At 66.5% G+C, this 27,183-nt stretch overlaps 2 protein-coding genes across 5 annotated transcripts; one reads left to right on the plus strand and one right to left on the minus strand.

Annotated features, from left to right (window-relative positions):
• Window positions 1-574: 574 nt before the first annotated feature.
• On the plus strand, window positions 575-25,478 carry GRIN1 (glutamate ionotropic receptor NMDA type subunit 1). Of its 4 annotated transcripts, XM_037797591.1 has the most exons (21): window positions 576-1,149; window positions 3,210-3,344; window positions 6,375-6,551; window positions 9,366-9,466; window positions 14,076-14,197; window positions 14,271-14,445; window positions 16,604-16,748; window positions 16,846-16,929; window positions 18,676-18,817; window positions 18,906-19,033; window positions 19,249-19,413; window positions 19,490-19,608; window positions 19,718-19,830; window positions 19,907-20,055; window positions 20,138-20,295; window positions 20,454-20,615; window positions 20,745-20,854; window positions 20,937-21,082; window positions 22,272-22,382; window positions 24,711-24,761; window positions 25,187-25,477. In XM_037797591.1, exons 1-21 carry the CDS (start codon window positions 901-903, stop codon window positions 25,280-25,282), a joined length of 2,838 nt encoding a protein of 945 aa, XP_037653519.1. In that variant the 5' UTR covers window positions 576-900; the 3' UTR covers window positions 25,283-25,477. The 4 variants fall into 4 exon arrangements, with proteins under 4 accessions (XP_037653521.1, XP_037653519.1, XP_037653522.1 ...); XM_037797593.1 differs by lacking the exon at window positions 22,272-22,382 and having other exon boundaries at window positions 575-1,149; window positions 25,187-25,478; XM_037797592.1 differs by having other exon boundaries at window positions 577-1,149; window positions 24,358-25,476.
• On the minus strand, window positions 25,461-26,838 carry LRRC26 (leucine rich repeat containing 26). Its single transcript, XM_037797595.1, has 2 exons — window positions 26,029-26,838; window positions 25,461-25,949 (listed from the first exon to the last, which is right to left on the minus strand). The coding sequence occupies exons 1-2, from the start codon at window positions 26,720-26,722 to the stop codon at window positions 25,651-25,653; spliced, it is 993 nt and encodes a 330-aa protein (XP_037653523.1). The 5' UTR covers window positions 26,723-26,838; the 3' UTR covers window positions 25,461-25,650.
• Window positions 26,839-27,183: the final 345 nt, after the last annotated feature.

The raw sequence follows: 27,183 nt of genomic DNA on the forward strand, positions 1-27,183 counted from the left end.
TGGGTCCAGGCACCCAGACCATCCTGCTCACCTGCGGGCAGTCACTGTCACCCTCCCTGTTCTTCTCAACCCTCCAGTCACATGGCCGGGGGAGGGGGGCCTTCCCCCCTTTTTGAGCCTTTGGGAGAGAAGGAGCTCCACTGTCGCCCCTCCCGGCAAAGGCATGGCTTGGGGCTTCTGGACACCGCTGGAAATCCAGTCCATGCATTCAGGCACGGAAACATCACCGACTATGGGTGAGGAGTCACACACACACACACAAACACACACACACACACAGGCACTCACGACACACATTCGGTCCTGCTAAAAAACATGCACAGGTGACATAGACCTTCCAGCCTTCTCCGGCTCAGCTCCCTGGAGGTCCGAGACGGCGCTGTCTACTGTTCCGCGACAACCCCCCCCCCCCACACACACACACACACTCGCACACGCAGGCGCTCCCCCTGGCTCACGCGCTCTGACAAATGCTCACGCAAACGCAGGCGCACACTCTGGCTCAGGGTTGGGAAGCGGGGGCGGCGGGAGGCGCGGGGGAGACGTCGGCCCCGCGCCCCGCTCCGCAGTTGCCGCAATCGCCGCAGCCTCGGGACTGGGAGCCGCGCTGGGACCGCGTCAGCTCCGCGGACCGCGCCGGCCTCTCGGGCTCGGGACCGCGGCGCAGCCTCCCGCGAGCGCCGAGCCCCGAGCGGAGCGCAGACCCGGCCCGCCCAAGGCTCGGGCGGCCCTTTCCCGCAGCCGGAGCCGCAGCTGCCGCTCGCGGGGAAGCCGTGAGCCCCTAGTCCGCGCGTCCCGGCGGGCGCAGAACCGCCAGCGCGCCCCGCTGGGGGTGCCCCGAGGGCGCCGAGCTCGCGCTGCGCGGAGCAGGGCCCGCGGCGGCCGCAGCCCACGAGCGCCATGAGCCTGCTGGCGCTCGCCCTGCTCCTCTCCTGCTCCTTCGCGCGCGCCACCTGCGACCCCAAGATCGTCAACATCGGCGCGGTGCTGAGCACGCGGAAGCACGAGCAGATGTTCCGCGAGGCCGTGAACCAGGCCAACAAGCGCCACGGCTCCTGGAAGATCCAGCTCAACGCCACCTCCGTCACCCACAAGCCCAACGCCATCCAGATGGCCCTGTCGGTGTGCGAGGACCTCATCTCCAGCCAGGTGCCCGCGCGCCCCGCGCCGCCCCCACAGGCGCACCCTCCTCCTCCTCTCCACCCTCCCGCAGCCACCCCCCGGGTCCCAGTTCCCCTCCATCTCTCTCCAGCCCCCTCCCTCCCCTTAAGATACAACCCGCAAGGCAACGGGCTCCTTCTGGAGAGTGTCCCATTCCCCCAGCTTGGCCCCTAGACCGGCCGGTATTCAGAGGGGCTCCAAGGCCCCGGCCGCGCTCCCGTGTGGACACGCGTGTGTGTCTTGACAGCCTTTGTCAACGTAGGGGAGGGGGCGCTGGGAGGGGGGGCAGGCAGCCACATGCCCGCATTGCCAGGCTTCAAACAGATGGCGCCCGGGACCACCTTTGTCTCCCTTTCTGGAAAATCCTTCCCTTCCTCCCTCCCCCTGTCTCCACCATCAGCCAACCGCGGGGTCTGATGAGGTGGGAAATGGCCCGGCTGTTCAAGCTGGGGAGGGGGGCACTCGCGAGAGGCATCAGGCACAGCATGGGTGCTGGCGGCGAGCACTGCCGGGGAGGACACTCCGGAGCGCTGTGGGAGCTGTCCGCCCCCGGCCGGCGCCTGCAGAATGCAAGGGAGGCCCCTGCAATGCAGCGCTTTACGTAAGATCAGCCGCGGCTGCGAGCGGCTCCGCACGCTCACCCCACGCGCGCGCACATCCAGGGACGCTGGCTGCCACGCACACACGTGATACATGCACACACGCATGCACATCAGCCGTACACAAATCCATTGCACATGCTCACTCACCCCACACCATGACACTTGCTCACGTGCACACACACTGCCTGCCAACCAGGTGCACCTGCAAACGTGCATAGACACCCATGGAACACTCACACTCACACTCACACACACACACACACAAACACATGCACCTTGGAGTGTACCTATCCCAGCCTACCTCACACACTTCTACATGGCCACACGCGCACACACACGCACATGCACACACTGGCTACTGCTCTTTGCCAGGCACCCCTGGTTGCAAACGGGAGGTGAGGCCCGGAAGACCCTGGGGGGCCCACATCGGAGCTGGGCTCGGAAAACTCCCTCTCCCCACCTCCCAAGCCACACCCGGGCCCGGGGCCAGGGGGCCGCAGAGGGACTGGGGGAAGCACCCGCGGCCAGTGGCTTTGAAACATGTTCTATCTGGGACGAGGGGCGCATGGAGTGGCCGAGTGAGGGGACATCCAGGGCGGGCTCTCTCTGGGGAATCCCGCCTGCCTTGTTCGTGGCTCTGCTGGGCACGGCACTGTCCCCTCAGAACAGCCAGTTCGCTCTGGTACTGTGTCAGCAGCCCCCCATTTGCAGGGTGACCCCACCCCATATGCAGAAGCAGGTGCGGCCTGTGGCTCAGGGTGAGACAGGCCGCGTGCAGCCTCCGAGCCATCCTGCTCCCCGCCTCGGGCCGGGCCGCGGGTGGGGGGGCAGCCCGCTGGGAGCTGGGCCTCTGGGGCCTGGGTCGAGGGCGGGAAGACCCAGCTGCCTCTCAGCGCCTCCCCTTCCCTCCCTCGAGGGATGAGGTCACCCTCAGAGCCAGGCCTGGGACCCCTCAGGCCCGGCCCCAGGAAGACACTTGCCAAAGGGACGGCGGGTCCCGGGGCGCCTGGCAGAGCCCCACTCCTTGCCTTGGGCGCACGGGCCAAAGCCCACCTTCAGGACAGTGGGTGGTTGCCAGCCCCCAGGGACATTGCAGGTCAGGCCTGCACCCCCCGCTTGGAGGGTCTCACCCTCGGGGACCCCTGTCAGCAGCGTGAGAGGCGTGGGGACCTGGGCTGGGGAGCTTGAAGTATGAGGAGGGCCTGTCACCCACTGGGCACCCACTGTGCCCCGAGCTCCCTCTCCAGCGCATTTGTCACCAGCGGACGGTCTGGGGTCTTGTTTCACCGCCTGGCGGGTGCGTGTGTGCCAGACCAGCACTGGCATGCGGCTCCGGGGCTGTGGGTGTGGACAAATAGTGTCACCTGGGTTCAGCCTCTGCTGCTTGCGGATCACCGGCTGGGGCGCTGTCCGTGCACGCACTGACCGTCCTTCCTGTGTCCGCAGGTCTACGCCATCTTAGTCAGCCACCCACCCACCCCCAACGACCACTTCACTCCCACCCCCGTGTCCTACACAGCCGGCTTCTACCGCATCCCCGTGCTGGGGCTGACCACCCGCATGTCCATCTACTCGGACAAGGTAAGCCCGAGCGGGGCCCGGGGCCAGCCCCATCTCCAGCCTCTGCTCAGCACGGGGGGCTGGCTGGGGGCGCCCCGGGTCACAGGAGCTGAACTGGGGATGTGGACTGGTCCCCCAGGGGCAGCAGGGCATGGCATGAGCACAACACTCACACACACTTTCTCACACACACACACACTCCCACACACGGTCACAGGCACACCCACATGCTCTCACATGCAGGCACACACAGGTCACGCACACACCATCACACTCAGACATTCACAGTTGCATGCACTCACACTACCACCCAGGCGTACACCCACACACAGGCTCATCACACAGCCAGACACCTACACCACGCTCACACACTCTGTAAGCACACTCACCCACACATGGACCCCCTGCTCACACATATACACCCTCACAGTCATAATACACATAGATCATGTATACCCACACATCCACATCCACACACACTCACACAGAATTCACACGCTCGACTCACATGGCCACTCATGCCCTTTCACATATACACTCACACACACAAGCAGTGTTGCACGCTCATGGGCAGGTGGCCGCTGAGGGTGACGGGCAACAGCAGCAACTCCTCAGGGGAGAGGGCCCCGTGGCCGGAGAAGGGATGGCGGGGGCTCCCTGGAGGAGGTGACACTCGGACTCTGAAGGGAATTTGGAGAACTGGAGAAGGATGGAGGGTGCTGGGAGGAGGAGCCTGGGTGGGCTACGCAGGGCAGTGAGCACTGCATCCCTGCCTTTTCCACTCGGGACGTCCACAGTGGTACAGGGTGGACAGAAGGGGCAGCTCACGGCAGGAGGCCCCGGCCAGGGCGCCATGCCCAAGAAATGAGGGCGCCACAGCCCAGCGTCCTCCCAGCTCTGGCGGGAGCTGTCCAAGCCTGGGGGGCATCCTGAGCGGTCAGACAGTTGATTTTGCAGTGGGGAAACTGCAGCCCCGAGAGAGAATGGGGGCTCTGCCCCAGGACCCCCGGCTGCCAGTCGGCCCCTGATTTGGGGAGGACCCGCCAGCTGGGGGGGGCCGCAGCCGTGAGCACCTGTGGCTGGGGCCTGGTGGAGGGTCCTTGGCTGGAAGGGCTTCCATGGTCTGCTGCACATCTTCTCCCAGGGCCGGGGCCCCCTGCAGACCAGCAGGGGCTGGGGGCTGCAGGGCTGGGGGCTGCGGGGCTGGGGGCTGCGGGGCTGGGGCGTCTGGCTTGGTGCCTGGAATGGAGGTGTCAGAGTGCTGTGAGTGGCGGCCGGGACTTCCTGGGTGCCCCGTGTTTTCCAGGTCATCCTGCCTGGCACCCACAGTCTGAGCTAAAGCTGCCTGAAGGCAGAGAGCGCGTCCCAGCTGGGCCCAGGGGTGTCTGCAGAACAGGGCAGGCATGCTCCTGGGTGAGGGGCAGGCGAGGCCGGGTGCCCCGGGGCTGGAGAGAGGGGTCTCCTGGGAGGGCCGCAGAGGGAGGGTCAGTCGGCGCCTGGGCAGCCCACTTTCCTAAGTGCTCTGATAGCCCCAGAAAGAGCCGAGGCATAGCTTCCCCTTGGGCAGTGGGGACACCAGACAGCCTGGTGCCCTCCAGCGGCTGCCTCCTTACTCTCGGCACCAGTTTCGTCACACAAAAAGGACAGAAAACAGCCCCCAGAGGAGAGCAGCGGGAGGAGCAGGGGAGCCCGGCCCAACTCCCAGCTCCCACGGGAGGCCAAGCGCCATGTCCGGGCCTCGCCTGCACCCTGGTCCCACCCACAGCCCACCTTGAACCCAAGGTCCTGAGTCAGGCCCGATTCAGTCCTCACTTAGAACCTGGCTTGCAGCCCATTTCCTCAGGGGGATGTGGGCAGAGGCAGAGGGCAATTCTTGCCCCGGGATCCAAGGCCCTTCCCCAGCCCACAAGGAGGGAGCAGGTGAAAAAAGAATCTGGAGGCCCAAGAGGACCACAAGATCAGTGTGAGTCCACAGGGACACTAAAAGGCCTAGTGCCACCTGGACAGATGTGCAGGACCTTGGTGAAGGAGGGGGCACCTGCTCCACTCTGGGCCAGCTTGGCCATGCCAGGACCCTGGACCCAGTGACAGACCCCTTCTTGGTGGCTAGAGGGCACGGAGGAGCACGCGAGGCCAGTGGGCGGCCATGTCCGGGCTCTGATGGCGATGAAAGACTTATCCCCAGAGGGAACTCTTCCTGGACCCAGCTGCCTCACCTTGGGAAGGGATCACCGTGCAGCCCCCCGGGGACCTTCCCGATGCCACTTGTCAGAGAACTGTCAAGTTGTCCAGCTGGGGGGTGGGCTGCTGTGAGGGGGTGAGCTCACGCCAGGAGCAGGACCACAGAGCCGATGTCCCCACCGTGGTGCGGCTGAGACTGACACCCAGGCCTCCTCCGTTTCTCAGATTCCATGATGTGGGGGGAGGGCAGAAGCCAGCAGTGTAAGAGCAAGGGTGTGGGAAGTGGGGGCCCCAGATCTGGCAAATGGACCCCCAAGGTGTAAGGGTGGAGGAAGCAGGGCCCCTCCGGGCACTGTGGAAAGAGCCTAGCTGGGTGGGAGGAGCCAGGTTGTGTGGGAGGGGCTGGGAGCATGTGGGGTGGGGCCGGGTGGGCGGGGGCCGTGGCCAGGTGGGAGGAGTCAGGTTGGGTGGGAGGGGCAGGGGTTGGGTGGGAGGGGCCGGGGCCGGATGGGAGGAGCCAGGTTGTGTGGGAGGGGCTAGAAGCATGGGGGTGGGGCCGGGTGGGCGGGGGGCCAGGGCCAGGTGGGAGGAGCCAGGTTGTGTGAGAGGGGCCGGGACTGGGTGAGAGGGGCCGGGGCCGGATGGGAGGGGCCAGGCAGGTGGGAGGGGCTGGGAGCATTGAGGGGGCGGGGGGGGGCGGGGGCCGGGGCCAGGTGGGAGGAGCCAGGTTGTGTGAGAGGGGCCGGGGCTGGGTGAGAGGGGCCGGGGCCGGGTGGGAGGGGCCGGGTTGGGTGGGAGGAGCCGTGTCCTGGTTGCGGGGGTGCGGGCTGGCTCCGCCCGGCTCCCGCCTCACCTGCGCGCCCCCCGCAGAGCATCCACCTGAGCTTCCTGCGCACCGTGCCACCCTACTCCCACCAGTCCAGCGTCTGGTTCGAGCTGATGCGCGTCTACAGCTGGAACCACATCATCCTCCTCGTCAGCGACGACCACGAGGGCCGCGCGGCGCAGAAGCGCCTGGAGACGCTGCTGGAGGAGCGCGAGTCCAAGGTGGGCGCGGGCGGCGCGCGGGCTGCGGGGCCCGAGGAGAGGAGCGGGCGCCGCCGTGTCTGTGGCTCCGTGTCGAACACCCTCTTCTTTCCATCCTGCATGGCCCGCACCACCACGTCTGGCCAGCGCCCGCCCCAGCCTGTCCTCGGCTCATTTCACTCGCTTTTGCCATTAGTCGAAATCTCCTTCGTGTCAGTCCCTGCGGGGCCAGGGCAGGGCCACCTGGAGCTCCGCAAACACCCTGTCCTGCCCGCCCCCAGCTCATGGCCGGCCCCAGCCCCGGTGGCCTCCCTTAGGGCGCCCCCAGGGTGAGGGCCACCCCACGCCGGCCCCTCCCCAAAGGACCCTTCCCCGAGGTGACCATTCCCTGGGCTCACACTGGCCTCGCCCCACAACCCTGCGCCCCGGCTGCCCGTTGCCCTCACCCAGCCCTGTGGCCTGCACCCCCACTTCAGCGGGCCCCCCGGCCAGCCCAGGGTGCTTCCAGCTCCCTCCTCTCTTCTCCCTGGCACCCCCTCCATGGGACCCGACTCTGTCCCTGGGACCTGCCCTGACGGCCCCCACCCCAAGCCTGGCCTCACTGCGGGGCTGCATAGAGGCCAGAGTAGGGATTTGGGGGGTCACGGTGACCCCTGTTTCCTCCCTTGTTTGCCTTCACTACCAGCCTGAGGAGGAGGCCCAGGCCCCCCCCGTACCCAGCCCCAGAGCCCTGGGTTCTCAGTACACGGCCATGTCCCCGGGGAGGGCAGGGAGGCCAGACCAAGGGACGGGGGGCAGGTTGCCTCCCAGACCCTCAAATCATCACAGGCTCCCAAAGGGAGCAGAGGGTCGGGCGGGAGATGAAGGAGACGGCCGCCCCAGAGGCTCCACGGGGAGTCCCATCTGCAGGGGGAGAGCAGAGTCTGGGAGCAGGGAGGGCGGGCTAACGGCGCCGCGGGGCCCAGGCCTCCAAGGCAGCACTGGGAGACCCAGGAAAGGGGCTCCACCACGCCCCCAGCACCCATCCCTCACCCCCTGGTGCTCCCACCATCAGCAGGCACCATCGTGCCACTCACACGTGCCCAGCAGTGTGCACACTCACACCCACTCCCACGCACCTCGTCCACTCACACTCCTGCACACCCAGCCACACCCGTGCACACACTCCCAGGAGTGTGCTCTCCTGGAGATTCTGATGTGTGCACCCTCACTCGTGTGCATGCACCTGCGGTCATTCCCAGGAACAGCTCAGATTCACACACCTCAGTGCTCCCCAGCACGGGCTCAGGAGCACACACCTGGACACACACAGGCACACCCATACGCATGCCCACCCTTGCTTGTCTATGGCACTCACATGCACACACACGTTTACACACAGTCGCATGCTCCGGCCACACTGGTCCCCGCCCCTGCCCCAGACTCACAATGCTAATGCACAGGTGCAGCTCCCACCCCTGCAGACACACAAACACAGCCACCCTCGCTCTCCAGTGCACACACGGGCTAACGGACATGCTCACACAGGCAGCCCTCTTCTGCTAGTGGGAGCACCCCAACCTCCAGAGAGGCAGAAGGGGACATGGTGGGGGGACACAGAGGACAGGCACAGGAGGGGCTGCACAGCCGCCCTCTCAGGACCCACACGGGGCAGGGTTGGTACTGCCGGGCCACACAGCGGGTGCATGGCAGGGGTGGGGGTGGCAGGTGGGACCCCAGAGGGGCTGTGCTGGGCATGCACGTGGACAGGCCCCTCTCCCCTGAGTGGCACCCGTTTCCCAGCGCACAGCTCTGTGCAGGAGCTTCAGTGGGGTGCCGCGGCTGCAGCCCCCGCCCGCGCCCCCGCCCCGCCCCGGCCCCGCCCCGGCCCGGGCCTCGGTGTTTGCGAGCTCCAGGGACGCGCCTGTCCGCAGACGTGCCGAGGAGGTGGTGTGATTGCTTTAGCGCCGTCATTTTCAACCGTTTATAATCTTCTTCTGTGTCTGCATATTTTCTCTGTGCACATTATTCATCAGAGTAAAAAAAGGAACTATGACAACCTCGACCAACTGTCCTATGACAACAAGCGTGGACCCAAGGTATATATGCATGGACGTGCACGCCACCCACCGCCTAGGGTGCCCGGCTCGTGGCGCTCGGCCGCTAGGGCCGTGTCCGGCAGCTGCGCCGAGCCGCGGGCCGAGCAGGAGGAGCAGGTTGAGAGGCGGCAGCGGCAGGCAGGCAGGCGAGGGCAGTGCCGGCGGCTGGGTGCCCGTGGCCCACCGCCGAGGCCGGGGCTGGCGCCCGTGAGGGCAGGCACGGCCGCAGGAGGAGACGCTCTCGGGAAATGCATGCGAACCTCCAGGACCACCAGGGTTTCCTCCGTGCAGCCCGGGAGGGAGCCCGCCCGGCCACCCGCCGGGGGTCTGGGCGGCTCCCGCAGGGGCCTGCGAGACCAGGCCCAAGAGGACCTCCCGTGGTTTTGGAACAGGCGGCCCCATCTCAGTTCCAAAAGTCTTTTCGGTTTCCTGTCCGCTGCACGCCTCTTTCTGGGTCTTGGCCCACGTCAGCTTGCATGCTCTGTGCAACACGAGGAGAGCAAGTGAGAGGCGAGAGAAAGCAAAGAGCAGGGCGAGAGTGCAGGCGAGCCGGCCGGCTGAAGAGAGGACGAGCGAGGAGGTGAGCAGGCCAGGCCAGGAGAGGCGCGAGGAGGCAGGTGGACGCGCGAGGAGGCAGCTGCAGGCCCGCAGCCTAGCTCGGCTGCAGCGGGGCCCTAGCGGCTGCGCCCCGCTCTCGCCCCTGAGGCGCTGCGTCCTCCCAGCCGGCCGCCCGCTAATGCCCCTGCTCGCACCACAGGCCGAGAAGGTGCTGCAGTTCGACCCGGGGACCAAGAACGTCACGGCGCTGCTGATGGAGGCGCGGGAGCTGGAGGCCCGAGTCATCATCCTCTCCGCCAGGTGAGGCCGGGGGCGGGACGCCGACTCCCCGGGGGCTGCACCTGCGCCACAAGCCCCAGCCGGGCCGAGAAAAGCGAACCTTGGCTTCCAAAATGCCTCTGCCAAGGAAAGCCACCCCATGGCCATTGGAGGTGGGGCTGTGCAGAGCCGGGCGAGATGGCAAATGTGGGCACCCTCCGTCCGTCCACCCCTCCATCGGTCCTCCTCCCTCCCGCTGTCGCTTGTCACCGATGGCTCTGAGCCAGGCCTTGGGCATAGAGGACGGATAAAACAGGACACCTGCCCCTAGGGAGCCCCAGACTCAGGAGACGCTCAGGGCCTGGGGCGGTCAGTGGCCTGGTGGGAAGCAAGCGGAGGACACTGGGGGCCCAGAGGAAGTGACAATGGGAGCGCAGGTGAGCCTGGGGGGGAGTCCAGAGCCCTGCGGCCTGCGGGGTCAGGGAGCTGCGGCAGGCAGTGCCCAGGAAAGAGGGGACACAGCTCGGGGACCCAGGAAAGGCTGCCCCTGGGCAGGGCCCGGCCCCACATGGGGTCTCCTGGGAAGGGACCACCCAGAGCAGGAGAAAGAAGAGCCGGGATTGGTTGGTCAGAGTTCTACCCCCATGGGATCCCGGGGCGTCCCTGGAGGATGCCCCCCCACTCTGCCCTGGCCCAGAAGCTCTGACAGGCTCTGCCCCTGGCCCCTTCTCCAGGGGTGTGTGGGTGCCTTGAGAGGCAGCAGTGGGCATGCATCAGGAGTGCACACCCCAAACCCTGCAGCCCTGCCAGGAGTGGGGCCAGCAGCACCCCCCCAGGCCCCGGGCAGGCCTCTGCACACTGGGCCAAGAAGCCGCTGGCACAGGGCCACCAGGGGTGGCTTCCCCCAGGCAGAGGCAGGCGGGAACGACGGGGGCTCTCCCTGACTACACGGCTGACAGTGGCCAGTCCACGGCCCAGGGGCTCCTCAGCAGCCTCAACCAGAGGACACAAAGCCCCCTCCAGCCCCTTACAGCGGGAAGGCCGGGGTTCGGAGTCGTGGGCCACTCGCTCGTGGAGCCGGGTGTCCGACTCTGGGCACTGCCAGGAGAGCCACAAAGGGCTCAGGAGAGAGGATTCCACAGGGCTCAGGCCAGGTCAGAGGGCAGCAGGCTCGGCCCAGGGAGGCCTCACCCAGGGGAAGGCCACCAGACCCTCTTCTTTTATTTCCAGACTCTTTTCTCATTTACACTCAACAGAGGGCTTGAGGGAAACTTGCTGGATGTGGTGGGATGGAAGGGTGGATGGGCAGATGGACAAATGCAGACAGACTGGCAAGGAGACGGTAGCTAGCTAGTGAGAAGCAGACCCCTCAACCAGGAGAGGACACCTCGAGGAACCCGTTACCCCAAACCATGTGTGTTCAACAGTCAGACACACTGCAGGGGGTAAAGCTGCTCCTGCCCGTCCATCCATTGTAACCGGAGAGACCGGCAGGTCACATGTGAAGCTGATCCATGCGGCCCAGCACGCCCAGGTCCCAACAGGAAGGGGGCGCATTCTGCACTGCTGAGGCCTGTTCCTACAGCCACCGGGGCGTCACCCTCCCCGGACACAGGCTGAGCAGGGCTTGCCCTCTGCCAGCAGCCCCTGGGGTCAAGGACAGATTGGCCAGGCTTGGCCCCAAGGAGAAGGTCAGCCCAGGGAAGGGGAAAGGGTCAAGGCAGACAGAGGCACACACACACGCTCATGCACCTGCACCGGGTACACACCACACATGCCATATACACACATGCCCACACCACTACACCACACTGCGCACAAGCACTGTACACACACCACATGTGCAACACATGCGCATGCCATATACACATCACACATGCTGCACAGCACATTCAATACATGGCAAACGTCACGAACACGTGTGCAAGTCACCTCACATACACACTGCATACAACACCACACACACCACATGCATGTGCACACACCATCTACATGTCACACACATGCACATGCAAGCAAGCACACAAAGGCACAGGCATGGGCATGCCTCATACACACCACCCGTGCACACACACATACATACCACTTGTACACAGACATCACTGCACATACATACACGCACTTGTGTACATACACACACCTCTTGTACACGTGTACCCACCACTCATACATAAACACACCACTGTGAACACACATTTACACACCACTTGTACACACAGTATACACACCACTGCACATGTATACACTGCTGTACACACACCTATGCACACCACTTGTACACACATATATACAGCATTCATACATACACACACCACTGTATACAGATATACATACCACTCATACACACATATACCTGCCACTATGAACACACACATACACACACACCTATGCACACCACTTGTACACATGTATACACAGCATTCAAACACACATACACACCACTCATACACATATACATGCCATCATACATACACATATATACACCACTTGTACACACATATACATACCCCTCATACACACACGTGTATACACCACTTGTATACACAAGTACACATATCACTCACATATGCACACCACTTGTACATACATATACACACCACTCATGCAACCTCCACATATACACACCAGTCACACATACACACACGTGCACACCACTCACACACACACATGTACACACCATTGTATACAACCCACACACATATACACACCATCGTACAGATCTCACACATGTGTAAACACCATTTGCACACACATGTACCCACCTCTCATGCACATGTGTATACACACCATGTACATACACTGTCACGCATATATACACTACTTGTAAACACCCTAAACATGAATACACACCATTCATACACCTCACACACATGTACACACACCAGTCATACACAATTCCCACACATATATACACAGCTCATACATACACCCACATACATATTCACATGGCTCTACCCACACCCCACAAACTTATACACACCACATGTACACACCCACACACAAACACATACCATGTGTACACACTCCCACATGCACATGTACACATCTCTTGTACACACACCCCCACAGACATATACACCAGTCCTACACACCCACTCATACACACTCCCACACACATGTACGCATGTACATCACCACATATACCACACATAAAGCATCCACAAACATATGCATCCTCACACACACCACACATGCACACACATCACACCACCTTACACACATGGACATGTGTATCCATGGACCCTACCTAGACAGACACCACACACTACACATGTGCACATGCCACACATATGAACATATACTACACCCATGTGCAAACACTCAGCACACGTCAACTATATTCACCAACTCCCCTCTTGAACCCAAGCAAAGTCCTGGAACGTCAGGGCTGGCAGGGACCCTCCGCTCCCCGGGCAGAGCCCCTGTGCATCCAGCCTGCCGCATTCATCTCCTCCATGAAGGCTGCTGAAAGTGTTTTCCAGGGAACCCCACTAAAGCCCATCTTAATTTCTGACCAGTTTCCCATCCAGTGCAGATCATTCACTTCCACGGCTTTTTATTTTACTGAAATTGTCTTTATTGGGATCAGTTCTTCCCTACAGCATGTGGGAGAGGTGGGGCTGATTGCTCAGGGCTTGTCTACGGCTCTTTCATCAGCCACAGCTGCTGCCTGTGGATGTGCGGGCAGCACCCAGTGAGATGTCCCAGGCCTGTTTCCTCAAGATGGGGTGATGGGAACCAAGCAGAGGGCCTCTGTCCCCCGCCCCCTCAGACTGGCTTTTGCTGGAGCCACCTTTGTGGTGTGGGTGCGTGGAGGCCCTGCCAGGCCTCTCACTGGGTCCTCAGGGCCGCACGAGTCCCTCCATCTCGTGCCACTCACGCCCACCAACAGCATCCCCTGCCTGGCCACACATTTCCTGGTTGCCTGGTCCTTGGGACCCTCGAGAGCAGACCCCTCAGGGAGCCAAGGACCACCCTGGCCTCCGGGATCAGCCTCTGCAAGTCAACCAACTTTCGGCCTCATGTCCAGCCCCTTTGCATCCCGCTGCCCACACCCCGGAGGAGGAGAGTGCAAGTCGTGGGCCAGGCTCCTCCGGGGCCACATTGGGCCCTGCAGAAGGGGCCCAGGATCCCTAGTGAGCGCCCCCCCCCCCAGAGTCCTTGTTGTGAGCATGAGACCCCAGGACCCCAGTTCACTGCCCACGGGGCCTCCCAGTGGCCTGGAGGAGAGGGGCAGCCCGGCCATCCTCCCTTGGCCCCAGCCAGGGTGGCAGATCATGAGCACTTGTGCCAGCTGCCCCTCATCCTGCACACTTGGCCACGGAGGACTGGAGGGCTGTGGCTCGTCCAGGAGGCCACAGGCCTGAGACCGTCCATGGCCACTTAGCCCTCTCTGCCTGCCCTGTGCGCTCCTCTGTGCCTCAGTTTCCCCTCCTGAAACAGGGACATTGGGAGACTGAAAAGCCATAACCGTGTAATGTGCTCAGAAAGGCACCCGGTACTGGTGAGAAAGTGACCCCTAGAAAACGGTCCCACCGACCCGGGCCCTGAGCAGGCGCCTCCGGAGGGTGTGGGGCGCACACTGCCGAGCGGGGGCCGCAGGGGCGGGGGCGGGCTGGGGTCCTGGCCCGTCACCCCCGTCTGCCCACAGCGAGGACGACGCCGCCACCGTGTACCGCGCGGCCGCGATGCTGAACATGACGGGCTCGGGGTACGTGTGGCTGGTGGGCGAGCGCGAGATCTCGGGGAACGCGCTGCGCTACGCCCCGGACGGTGAGTCCCGGCCCCCACCCCCGGCCCCCGGGACAGGGGTTGCCACCGACTCCTAAGCGCGCGCTCGCTGCAGGCATCATCGGGCTGCAGCTGATCAACGGCAAGAACGAGTCGGCGCACATCAGCGACGCCGTGGGCGTGGTGGCGCAGGCCGTGCACGAGCTGCTGGAGAAGGAGAACATCACCGACCCGCCGCGGGGCTGCGTGGGCAACACCAACATCTGGAAGACCGGGCCGCTCTTCAAGAGGTGGGCGGGGCCGGCCAGCGGGCGGGGCGCTCTTCAAGGGGTGGGCGGGGCTGCTCTTCAAGTGGTGGGCGGGGCCGGCCACTGGGCAGGGCGCTCTTCAAGAGGTGGGTGGGGCGCTCTTCAAGGGGCGGGCGGGGCTGGCCATTGGGCGGGGCCGCTCTTCAAGTGGTGGGTGGGGCGCTCTTCAAGTGGTGGGCGGGGCCGGCCACTGGGCAGGGCACTCTTCAAGAGGTGGGTGGGGCGCTCTTCAAGGGGTGGGCGGGGCCGGCCACTGGGCAGGGCGCTCTTCAAGAGGTGGGTGGGGCGCTCTTCAAGGGGTGGGCGGGGGCCTGCCAGTGGGCGTGGCTGTTCTTCAAGAGGTGGGCGGGACCGCTCTTCAAGGGGTGGGCGGGGTCGGCCAGTGGGTGGGGCCGCTCTTCAAGGGGTGGGCGGGGCCTGACAGTGGGCGTGGCTGTTCTTCAAGAGGTGGGCGGGGCCACTCTTCAAGGGGTGGGCGGGGGCCGGCCATTGGGCGGGGCTGCTCTTCAAGAGGTGGGCGGGGCCGGCCAGCGGGCGGGGCGCTCTTCAAGTGGTGGGCGGGGTCGGCCAGTGGGTGGGGCCGCTCTTCAAGAGGTGGGCGGGGCCGGCCATTGGGCGGGCTGCTCTTCAAGGGGTGGGCGGGGTGCTCTTCAAGAGGTGGGTGGGGCGCTCTTCAAGGGGTGGGCGGGGGCCTGCCAGTGGGCGTGGCTATTCTTCAAGAGGTGGGCGGGGCCGCTTTCAAGCGGTGGGCGGGGCCGACCATTGGGCGGGGCTGCTCTTCAAGAGGTGGGTGGGGCCGGCCAGTGGGCGGGGTGCTCTTCAAGGGGTGGGCGGGGCCTGCCAGTGGGCGGGGTGCTCTTCAAGAGGTGGGTGGGGTGCTCTTCAAGGGGTGGGCGGGGCCTGCCAGTGGGCGGAGCTGCTCTTCAAGTGGTGGGAGGGGTTGGCCAGTGGGTGGGGCCGCTCTTCAAGAGCTGGGTGGGGCGCTCTTCAAGAGGTGGGTGGGGCGCTCTTCAAGGGGTGAGCAGGGGCCTGCCAGTGGGCGGGGCTGCTCTTCAAGGGTGGGCGGGGCCAGGGCCGCTCCGGGGGGGCGGGCAGGTCTGGGCGCTCCTCCCAGGTGGGCCTTGGCTCACCTCGCAGCCACTGCTGGTGTCCTCTACGTCCCCCCTCCCCCTCCCCCATAATCATCTGCAGCCCCACTTCCCACACTGACTCCTGCACCTCCACCCTCCTCACTAAAAGCACAGCTGCTCCCCAGCCCCACCTTTCACTACCCATTCAGCCCAGCGCCCCCGTCCCCATGGTGCTTGGCAGCCCTGGGGAGGAGGCTCTTGCCGGGGGTGGAGACCAGGAGCTTCCAGGGACTGGAGAGGTCAGGCAAGGGCCCAGAGACTGCACCTGAGCCAGCTGGTTGGCTGAGGCCCAAATGCCAGGGGGAACAATCGCGGTAGGACAAGAAGGGGTTAATTCCCAACGCTCCAGGATACCAGGAGAGGAGGGCCAGTGACCACTGAGTGGCAAATATGGTATGTATGTGCAGAGCCATGCGCCACATGGAGCCCATAACAGGCACACACATGTGCACGTGCATACACACACGTGTACAGTGATCTGCAGAGGCAGCCCCCATAGCTGTGCCACAAGTGCACACACATGTCACAAGTACACATGTACCATGTGTGCACACAGGCTCATGGATAAGGCCAACGGATGCACCACTCACACGTGCATGCAGCACACACATGCACACACACAGACATGCACACACAAACACACGGATGTGCACACACCACGAAGCAGGACAGTTTGATGGTCAAGAAGGTGGCATCTGAGCTGGGTGACATGGCCCCCTGACTCCCCACTGGGCTTTCACCCCCTCAGCTGAAGGTCAGCTCTGAGGACTGAGGGGGCCACCCCCAGGGAGCCCCTGCTGCAGGGCCCGTGCCCAGGGGTGCCCCAGCCCCTCGCTGTGCTGTCCATCTGCCAGCAGACACACAGACCAGTCAGACTCACAGCGCCAGGGCTGGACATCTGTGGCCTTTTCACTCTTGGGACTGGCGCAGGGAAAGGAGTGCTTTCTCCCTGGTCAAAAGGCCAGGGAGGGTCCCCAATAAGTCTCAAACCACGAGGTCCCCTCCCTCAGAGTGCTGATGTCCTCCAAGTATGCGGACGGCGTGACCGGCCGCGTGGAGTTCAATGAGGATGGCGACCGCAAGTTTGCCAACTACAGCATCATGAACCTGCAGAACCGCAAGCTGGTGCAAGTGGGCATCTACAACGGCACCCATGTAGGTGGGGGTCATGAGGGGGTGGGGGCTGGGGCCTTAGGGTCCTGGGGCCAAGACCCCTGCGCGGCCACCCTCCATCTCATACTCCCACCCCCAGGTCATCCCCAACGACAGGAAGATCATCTGGCCCGGGGGAGAGACAGAGAAGCCCCGAGGGTACCAGATGTCCACCAGGCTGAAGGTGGGGTCCGCCGAGCTCCGCACCGCAACCTGGGCTCCCCAACCAGCCCCTCGGGCCCTCAGCAGGGGCAGCGGGACCAATGAAAGCAGGCGCACAGAAGGGGGTCCAGGGAGGCAGGATGAGGGAGATGGGAGGTGGGCTCCCTCCCATGCCCCTCCTGACTTGATGCCCTTTAAGTTTGGGGAAGCAGTGCGGGACAGGACTCCTCTGGGGAGGACCTGATGGGGTGACAGGGATGAAGGGGTGGTCCTTCTGTGTCCCTGCGGGCCCAGGTTTCAGCAGGCTGTCAAGAGCCCTGGAGGAGCCACCTCCCCGGCAGTCCCACCAAGCCCTCCTCACCCCTGCCTTCATGGCCCCCTGGGGTGACCAGGTCAAGCTGTCCTCTTTGTCCATGGCTTCTCTGCAGCTTGGCTCATGGCCATCACTCCCTCCATCCTGTCTCCGCTGGGCCTCTGGAGGTCCCCTCCTCCCTTGAAGCCCCCCTTAGCTGGTCTCTGGCAGGCAGGGTCCTGAGACCCTCTCTGCTCCCAGGGTGCCCCTCCAGAGAGCCCCCCCACCCACGCTGAGCACACCAGCACCGTGCGGTGTCTTAGACCGGCCTAAATATGATGTGTCCAACGCAAATGCCTCTTGTCCCTGTCCATTGCTGGGCCCTGCCCTGCAGCCTGGGGTTGGCCCCAGCCTCCCGCTCTGAGCCCCTCCTGTGGCTCAGACACCTCACGCTGGAAAATGTGAAAGGAAAAAGCCAAGATGCTGATGGCTGGAAGTTCCCTTCTGGGCTGGGAGATGGCGGTGGCTTTTTACAACTTTATTTTTGGGGCTTCACTAAACTTTTTAAAGCACAAGCGTATATTCTTTGTATAATAAATGTCACACTGAAATTTTATAAAACAAATAAGCTGCTTCTGGGGATCCCAAGGCCCTGCAGATAATAGCCAAAATGCTGCCCCCGCGGCTGAGGCTCGGCCCGCCCCCTCTGCAGCTCACCCTCCCCAGTGCCCCCCACCCAGTGCCTTTCACCCCAGCCTCACGCCTCCCTGCCCCAGCAGGCGGCCCCCCCCAACCCCTGCTCCCTTTGCAGGCTCTCCCCAGTGCGAACCCCCTCAGAATCCTTGCCAGCTCTTTCAGCCCTGTATCTGCGCCCCCCACCCTCCCCCCACACACACCTGGACTGTGGGCCCCTGAGGACAGGGGGTGAGCGAGCCCTGCGTGAACCCTAAGGAGCAGGCAGAGGCCAGCATCCCCTGGGGGAGAAGAGAGAGCAAAGTGAGGGCCGTGGGCCACGGGCAGCCTGGGGGACAGGAGGGGCACCCCTGGGCATGCAGGGCCACAGGGCCTGGGCAGGCTCTGGAAGTCAGTGGCCATGCTCCTGCCCTCGTGGAGGGGCTGCAGGTTCTGGGCTGGGGCTGGGCTTTCTTGTGCCCTGAGAGGTCAGAGAAGGTGTGGGACACAGACTGGCGGGGGGACAGCCCTCCCACCCATGGAGGGAGGACCAGTGGTCAAGGAGAGCTCTGCTTTCGGAGGTCGTGGGCCTTCGGAGCTCGGCCTCCTGGACCCCCGAGGGCGACAGGACCACGGCGCTCAGGCGGCCCAGGAGGCTGTGCGAGGATGCGAGGAGGCCGGGCGGCAGACGCGGGTGGGGGGCGCGACCCTCGGCCGGGCCGCTGAGCGCTGCAACGACGGCGCCAGGAGGCCTGGACCGGTGGCCCAGACTGAGCGCCCCCCCGCCCCACCCCTCGCCCCCAGATCGTGACGATCCACCAGGAGCCCTTCGTGTATGTCAAGCCCACGCTGAGCGACGGAACGTGCAAGGAGGAGTTCACGGTCAACGGCGACCCCGTGAAGAAAGTTATCTGCACCGGACCGAACGACACGTCGCCTGGCAGCCGTGAGCCAGGGCGCGGGGCGCGGGGAGCGGGGCGCGGGGGGCAGCGCAGCCGGGAGCCCGGCGGTCACATCCTGCACCCCACCCCCAGCACGCCACACGGTGCCCCAGTGCTGCTACGGCTTCTGCATCGACCTGCTCATCAAGCTGGCGCGGACCATGAACTTCACCTACGAGGTGCACCTGGTGGCTGACGGCAAGTTCGGCACGCAGGAGCGGGTACGCGGGGGTCTCGCCGGGGGTGGGGCTTGCGCGCCGGGGCGGGACCTACGGTGGGGCGGGCGGGGCTTTTAGACTGGGGCGGGGCCTGTGGGCGGGGTCCGCGGTAGGCAGGGCTCGTGCGCCGGGGCGGGGCCTGGAGAGAGCCATCCCGGGACCCTCGAGGGCTGCTCCCGGCGGCCGCCCTCACCCCGCCGGCTCTCGTCGACTCCCAGGTGAACAACAGCAACAAGAAGGAATGGAACGGGATGATGGGCGAGCTGCTCAGCGGGCAGGCGGACATGATCGTGGCGCCGCTGACCATCAACAACGAGCGCGCGCAGTACATCGAGTTCTCCAAGCCCTTCAAGTACCAGGGCCTGACCATCCTGGTCAAGAAGGTGGGCGACCCGGGCCGGCTTGGGGGTGCGGAGGGGCCCGGGCGCCGCTGACCGCCGGCCCCGCCCGCCCCCGCAGGAGATCCCGCGGAGCACGCTGGACTCGTTCATGCAGCCCTTCCAGAGCACGCTGTGGCTGCTGGTGGGGCTGTCGGTGCACGTGGTGGCCGTGATGCTCTACCTGCTGGACCGCTTCAGGTGAGCGCGGCCCCGGCGCCGGGCAGCCCCACCCGCGAGGCGGGCAGGCGGGCGGACAGGGGGGAGCCGGCCCGCCCGCCCTCTCCCGCCCGCCCTCTGCGCCCCGCAGCCCCTTCGGCCGGTTCAAGGTGAACAGCGAGGAAGAGGAGGAGGACGCACTCACCCTGTCCTCGGCCATGTGGTTCTCCTGGGGCGTTCTGCTCAACTCGGGCATCGGGGAAGGTGAGGCGGCGCGCGCCCCGCCGGCCCCGGCCCCCGCCCGCCGGCCCGTGGCGCGCTGACCCGGCCCCGCCCGCAGGCGCCCCGCGGAGCTTCTCGGCGCGCATCCTGGGCATGGTGTGGGCCGGCTTCGCCATGATCATCGTGGCCTCCTACACCGCCAACCTGGCGGCCTTCCTGGTGCTGGACCGGCCCGAGGAGCGCATCACCGGCATCAACGACCCGCGGGTGAGGGCTTCCCGGGCTGGGGGAGGGGCCTGCCTGGGGGGCTCCGGGGAGCCGGCGCGAGCCCCACCCTCTGGCCCTGCAGCTGAGGAACCCCTCGGACAAGTTCATCTACGCGACGGTGAAGCAGAGCTCGGTGGACATCTACTTCCGGCGCCAGGTGGAGCTGAGCACCATGTACCGGCACATGGAGAAGCACAACTACGAGAGCGCGGCCGAGGCCATCCAGGCCGTGCGGGACAAGTGAGGGGCAAGCAGGATAAGTGTTGGGGCGGGGACAGTCCAGCCCAAGGGAGGGGTTGCCCTGGCCGGGGGCACAGCGGGAGGCTCCCAGCCGGGAAGGACCAGAGTGGGGTGCAGGCGGGCCGAGGCCGCGAGACCACACCCTGCCCTGCCCGCAGCAAGCTGCATGCCTTCATCTGGGACTCGGCGGTGCTGGAGTTCGAAGCGTCTCAGAAGTGCGACCTGGTGACCACGGGCGAGCTCTTTTTCCGCTCGGGCTTCGGCATCGGCATGCGCAAGGACAGCCCCTGGAAGCAGAACGTCTCCCTGTCCATCCTCAAGTGAGCGGCCCTGCGCCCGGCTTGGCCTCTGCAACCTGGGAGCCCACTCCGGCCCCGCCCCCCAGGCCCCGCCCACAGGACGGCGCCCCTCCCAGCGTGGCCCCGCCCCTCACACTTCTCCCCACCCAGGTCCCACGAGAATGGCTTCATGGAAGACCTGGACAAGACCTGGGTGCGCTACCAGGAGTGCGACTCTCGCAGCAACGCCCCTGCTACCCTCACCTTTGAGAACATGGCAGGTGGGCCCCGCCCCGTGAGACGCTGGCGTGGGGGTCGGGGGCCCCGGTAGCCGCCGGCGGCTGAGGGGCTCTGCACCCCCAGGCGTCTTCATGCTGGTGGCCGGAGGCATCGTGGCTGGCATCTTCCTGATCTTCATCGAGATCGCCTACAAGCGGCACAAGGACGCGCGGCGGAAGCAGATGCAGCTGGCCTTCGCGGCGGTGAACGTCTGGCGGAAGAACCTGCAGGTAGGGCAGGCCACCTCCGAGGCCTGGTGCCCGGCCCGGCCCCGGCCCTCCTCCGTCCCGCAGGCCCTGCCCCAGGCGAGCAGGACCGGAGCTAGGAGCCTGGCCAGGGGCAGCGGTGAGTGCTCCCGGGGCACACGGCAGTGCTGGCGGGAGGGCTGCCTGGAGGAGGCCGCCTGGCCCAAAGCAGGGCCGAGCTCCCTCTGTCTCAAGGCACCCGCGGGTGCCCCTAGGAAGGCAGACGCAGGCAGGGGAAGACAGGGCCCCACCTGCGTGCGGCGGGAGGCTGAGGTGCCAGTTGCCCTCCGCCGTCCCAGGCTCCAGCACCCTCTTGGGGCCCCCACGCCCTGCTGGGTCCTTGCGCTCTGCGACGCCAACCCGAATCAGGCCTGGCCGTGGCCGTGGGCCTTCGTGGACAGCAGGGGGCGGTCGCGAGTGTGGGTGGGGCCGGCCCCGGGGTGACGTCGGCGCGCTCCATCTCTTCTCTTTCTCTGGGTGCCTTCCCAGAGCCCGTGTCCCGAGCGGGCCTGGTCCCGCCGGCCTGGGGTGAAGCTGGCGCTGCAGTGAGGGCCGTGGGGGAGGGCGGAGGGGATTTCCGGGGCCCCCACACCTCTCATCAGCCCCTCTTGCTCTTGGCCCCGCAGGTCCCCTGGGGACCTGTTGCTGCTTCTCACTGGCCGGCACCAGGAACCCTTGGCCACCAGGCCTGAGGCTGGGGGTCCCGGGAGCCACCTCTGCCCATCTCTCCAATTCATCTCGCCACCCGCCTTTGGCCCCTCGGCCCCTTCCGTCTCTTGGTGTGTGCCCCTCTGGGGTCGGCGGCCAGCGAGCCCTCGGGGCACCTCCTCCAGGCTGCGGTGGGCTCCACTCAGCGCCCCCCTCATCCGTGGGACGCCTGTCAGCCATGGCCGGCCAGGAGCCAGGGAGCAAGGCGGCCTTCCGAGAAGAGAGCCCACCAGGAACCCCCAGGCCCGGCCCCCAGCACCCGCGAGGCAGGCTCAAGACCTGGGCAGGAAAGGAGGCTGCCCATGCGTGTCCGGCAGTCAGTCCGTCCGTCTGTCCAGCACAGGGAGGCAGGCAGGAGCGAGGGCCCGAGTGGCCGGCCAGGCCGGGCAGCGGCCCCCGAGAAGCAGGCGAGGGCAGCTGTGGCGTCACCCTGGGCCCTCTAATCACTTATACATATTCATTTTAGGATAGAAAGAGTGGTAGAGCAGAACCTGACCCTAAAAAGAAAGCCACATTTAGGGCTATCACCTCCACCCTGGCTTCCAGCTTCAAGAGGCGTAAGTCCTCCAAAGACACGGTAAGACGGAGACCCCGCCACACCCGCCACGCGTCTCCGGCTCTTCTCTCGCTCCCCCTGCCCCTGTGTCTCTGTCTCCCGTGCGTCAGGCGTCGCCCCCGCCCCGCCCTGGCCCCCCGGCCCACCACCCCCACATCCCTGCGCCTTTCCTGCCCACCCGGGGGCCGCTCTCTCCGGCCCTCCGGATCCTTCTCTCCGTCCCCAATTCCCCCTGTGACCCTCGTCCGGGCCTCGTCTCCCTCCGTGTGTCTCTCCGCACTGGTCTGCACCCCCCCACCCCGACCCATGACACCATCTGAAGCCGCCATGTCGTCAGTCAGTCAGTCAGTCCTGCTGCCTCTCGGGGCCGTGCTGGGCTCCTCGCCTGCCGGGAAGTGCCCCATTTCTCTAGCCCTGGTGGAGGGGCCTGCTGCCCCCCCGCCCCTGCGACGTCCTGGAGGGGTGGCTGTGATGTCCCATTGCGTCCGTCTGTCTGGCCGCCGGCCCCGCCCCAGATGCCTGCCTCACCTGTCTCCCCAGAGCCATGCGTGTCGCATCCTCCATGTGGGGACCGGGGCTGGGGGTTGGGGTCCATCTGGGGGTCGGCTGGGGCCTGGAGCTAGCACTGGCTCCTGGCTGCAGGGGCAACGGGGCGGGACCAGAGGGGGCAGTTCTCACCCCAGGCTGTGCAGGGGCCCTGCCGGAGGAGCAGCGGCCCCCAGAGAGTCTGAGGATGGTGGGGGCAGCCCCGCACACCGTGGCCTGCGGGGCCCTTGGGGACCCTGAGGTTCCCAGACAGAGGCCCAGGAAGGGGGCCTCCGGGGAGGAGACCTGGCCCCAGCTCCTGACCTCCAGCCAGTCCCCATAGGGCCACCTGCCAGAGCCAGGACGCCTGCCCTTTGGAGCACCAAACCCCCTGGGCTGCTTGTCATTGCGCATGACACGCACACTTAGACCAAGCAGTCCCCAAAGGGACCCGGCCTTGCTAGGGGAACCCCCAGTCCCAGGCAGCATGGTGGGGAAGGGCATCCAGAGAGCCAGCCTAGCCCACAGCCGGGCAGCCCCCTGTAGTCCACAGGGTTAAGCCCCTCAGTGCTTTGGCAGCATCCCCCAACAGGGGCTCACGGCCCAGCTTGGGATTAGCAGGACCCCCCAATGCAGGGAAGTGGAGCAGGCCTCCGGGGCACAGAGGAGCCAGAGTCCCAGTTTGCAGCCACCAGGGAACTCCCATGAGGGAGCCCCGAGGCCTGGCTGCCTAGCAGCTGGCTCAGCACAGGGAGGGCGGGTGGAGGGTGAGGGCCCGTGGGGCTGGGCAACAGGAGGGGCAAGGAGCAGGTGGGGTCACAATCCCCACGGCCACCCCCAGGCCAGGTGGTGACAGCCAGGAGAGTGGGCAGAGCTGTGGAGCAGGGAGGGACACGGAGGAAGAGGCCAAGCTGGGGGCCCCGCCGGGGGGCGCAGGAAAGAGGAGGGCAGGGAGAACGATGGGCCGGGGAGATGGGCAGGGGGCAGCCCAGGGAGGAGGGCCCCCGGAAGACAGGACGAGAGTGCTTTGGGGGCAGGTGGCCAAGGCGGAGTACAGAATGCCGTGCAGGCAGGGGCTGCTCTCAGAGGTGTCACTGAGTGCGGGGCCCACCTGGAGCAGCAGACGCCCCTGCCCCATAGCCGGCCCGGAGGCAGCTCAGAGGCCCCCACGGTGCCCTGCCTGGGACACACTCCCAGCGGAGGCCTTGCCTTTGCCAGCCTGGGGGCCACGTGGCCTCTGGGGTTGGCCCCTCCCTGCAAGGGTGGCTCTGTGGGGCTGCTGCTGGCTGGGGGGCTGGGGGGTAGGCTGGGTGGGGCGCTCATCGGGGCAGGGTGGGGTCAGTCCGGCTGCTGAGATCCTCTGCCCCTGTCCTGTGGCCGGTCTGGGCCGGGGCGGCGCTGGGCGCTCTGGGCTGGGGTCCCTGGCGGCCGGCGGGGCCAGCGGGTATTGATTGTTGGTTCTTATTTATAGAGCACCGGGGGTGGACGCGGCGCTTTGCAAAACCAAAAAGACACAGTGCTGCCGCGACGCGCTATTGAGAGGGAGGAGGGCCAGCTGCAGATGTGTGCCCGTCATAGGGAGAGCTGAGACGCCCCGCCCGCCCTCCTCTGCCCCCTCCCCCGCAGACAGACAGACGGACGGGACGGCGGCCTGGCCCACGCAGAGTCCCTGGAGCACGACGGGGTCAGGGGGAGGCGTGCCCCCCAGCCTCCCCCAGGCCGCGCCCGCCCACCTGCCGGCTGGCCGGCCCACCCGCCCTGGCCGCACGCGTGCCCCCGAGCGTCGGCTAACGGGCACCTTGTCTGTGTATTTCTATTTTGCAGCAGTGCCATCCCACTGACATCACGGGCCCGCTCAGCCTCTCAGATCCCTCGGTGAGCACTGTGGTGTGAGCCCCGGAGCCGCCCACCTGCCCAGTTAGCCCGGCCAAGGACACTGATGGGTCCTGCTGCTCGGGAAGGCCTGAGGGAAGCCCACCCGCCCCAGAGACTGCCCGCCCTGGGCCTCCCATCCGTCCGTCCACCCTGCTGCCTGGCGGGCAGGCCCCTGCCGGACCGAGGTGTGGACTGGAGTGGCTGAGGACAGGCCCGAGGCCGAGCTGCTTGGGCAGGGCCAACAGGGTGCTCCGGCAGAGGCAGGGCCCTGGGGTCTCTGAGCAGTGGGAAGGGGGCTCCTCTGGCCCGGGCAGAGGGGGCGTGGAGCAGAGATGGCGGCCCAGGCACCACCCAGACCACGGCCCAGGCCCCGGAGCCCAGCTGGTTGGGCCGCCCCCTCCTCAAGCGCCTGTGCTCCCCTCCAGCCTCCAGCGCCACCCTCCCTTCTTCACGCTGCTTCCCCAACCGCGCCCCTGCTGCTTTCGGACCCTCGCCGCCCCGTCCCCCATGGCCGCCCCTGACTCCCCGCCAGCAACAGCCTCCCGCTGCCTCGGACCTCCTCCTGCGGACTCCCAGAGGCCCGAGCCTTCTCCTCGCCTCGGGGGCTTGCAGCCCAGGACGGGCCCCACGCCCCCTAGACGCCGGCCGGAACTGCCCCAGCCCTGCCCCGTGCCCGCCCCCCGCCCCCCGCCCCCGTGTACAGGACCAGCCCTCCCCGTGGCCGAGCGCGCGCCTCCCCCCCGGCGGCCCGGCGCGCGCGCCCCCATGCCCCGGTGTGTGCAGTGGTGTTGCCTAAAGGAATGTCACGACTGCGGGCTCTGTGCCGTTGTTGACGCCTGCTGGCTGCGAGGGAAGGGGTGGGAGGGCGCTCGGGCACCCCCAGGCCCGCTCAGTACTGGGCGGCGGGGCTCCCGGGGACCGCGGGCGCGGCGGCGGGGCCAGGCGGTCTCCTGGGCGGGGGGCGAGCGGCCAAGCGGCGGCGGCGGGCGCGGCAGGCGGTGAGCGCGGAGCCAAGCACCAAGCAGGCAGCCAGGCTGGCGAGGAAGGAGGCGGGCCCGACGGCACAGACCACCGCCAGGTCCCGCGGGGCGAGCGGCGCGGCGCAGCGGCGGAAGGTGGCGTCCGGGAGGGCGGCCAGGGGCCCCAGCGTCCGTCGGCCCGGCGTCACGCAGAGCAGCGTCTCGGCGTCTGCGGGCACAGGGCAGCCGTCAGGGGGCGCGGCGGGGACCCGGCGGCCCGGGCCGCGCCCCCGACCGCGGCCGCTCACCTGGCGCGGCCCGCGGGTGCCGGCGCAGCCAGGTGCACAGCGGTTGCAGCGCGCAGCTGCAGGCCCAGGGGTTGCCGCGCAGACGCAGCGCGTCGAGGGCCGGCAGGGCGGCCAGCGCGCCGGCGTCCATCGCCGTCATCGCGTTATCCTGCAGGTCGAGCGCGCGCAGCAGCGGCAGCGCGCCCAGCGCGGTGGGCTCCAGGCGCGCCAGGCGGTTGCCGGCCAGCGAGAGGGCGCGCAGTGCGCGCAGGGGCCCGAGGGTGCCGGGCGCCAGCGCCTCCAGCTGGTTGCCGCTCAGGTCGAGCCGCTGCAGCGCGCCCAGGCCCCAGAAGGCCCGTGGGTGCAGCGCGCACAGCCCGTTCTCGCTCAGGTCCAGGCTCAGCAGCGCCCGCGCGCCCGCGAAGGCGCTGGGCGGCAGGGCGCGCACGCGGTTGTGATCTAGCAGCAGCACGAGCACGCGCCAACTCAGACCCGCGGGCACGGCGGGCAGCGCGCGTCCCGAGCAGTTGGCCTGGCCGCCCGGCGCGCATGCGCATGCCTCGGGGCAGTCGGGGGCGCCGCTGGTCCCCGAGGGGACGGACACAGCCGACACCTGGGCCCAGGTGGGCGGCGGCGATGGCGACAGGAGCAGCGGCAGCAGCAGCAACAGAGGCGGCGGCGGCGGTGAGCGCCACGAGAAACAGAGGCCCCGCATGAGCGCAGCGCCTGGGCCCGCCGTGTGAGGCCGGCCACCCGGCGGTTCCAGGAGCCCTCAGTCCCCAGAGCCCGTCCCAGCGGCACCTGCACAAATACGAATCTGCTGCCTGAGCACCTACAGTTGTTCCTTGTCCCATGACTGGCTCCCGTGCACGGGGCGGGGGCGGACACAAGGACACGCCGCCCCGCCCCGCACTGCCAGCCACTTGTCCCGGAGCTCCGGGCTCCACTTGGCTGGGGGCCAGGCACAGTGCCCGCAAGGCCCCCTTCCTCAAGGCGTCCACCGCGGGAACCCACGCACACCAAATTCGCCAGTGACGCACACACGTGGGGGGCTCCCCACTGTGCCCTGCTCTTTGCCCCCTTCAGCCCAATTTCGACCCCTTGGGCTGAGCAAAATGGCCCCAGCACACACAGGGCCTGCCCTGTCCTGCCACAGCACCCCATAATTTCCATCCC

This window comes from Choloepus didactylus, chromosome 10 (genome assembly GCF_015220235.1).
Source record: "Choloepus didactylus isolate mChoDid1 chromosome 10, mChoDid1.pri, whole genome shotgun sequence".
Classification (NCBI taxonomy): domain Eukaryota; kingdom Metazoa; phylum Chordata; class Mammalia; order Pilosa; family Megalonychidae; genus Choloepus; species Choloepus didactylus.

What these genes read in the sequence shown, in the direction of transcription:
- GRIN1 (XM_037797591.1), top strand. Translation starts at nt 901, where the DNA reads ATGAGCCTGCTGGCGCTCGCCCTGCTCCTCTCCTGCTCCTTCGCGCGC. An exon ending in TGACCATCCTGGTCAAGAAG is followed by an intron (nt 19,414 to 19,489) that starts GTGGGCGACCCG and finishes CCGCCCCCGCAG; the next exon opens with GAGATCCCGCGGAGCACGCT. An exon ending in TACCTGCTGGACCGCTTCAG is followed by an intron (nt 19,609 to 19,717) that starts GTGAGCGCGGCC and finishes TGCGCCCCGCAG; the next exon opens with CCCCTTCGGCCGGTTCAAGG.
- LRRC26 (XM_037797595.1), bottom strand. Translation starts at nt 26,722, where the DNA reads ATGCGGGGCCTCTGTTTCTCGTGGCGCTCACCGCCGCCGCCGCCTCTG. An exon ending in GCACCCGCGGGCCGCGCCAG is followed by an intron (nt 25,950 to 26,028) that starts GTGAGCGGCCGC and finishes CTGTGCCCGCAG; the next exon opens with ACGCCGAGACGCTGCTCTGC.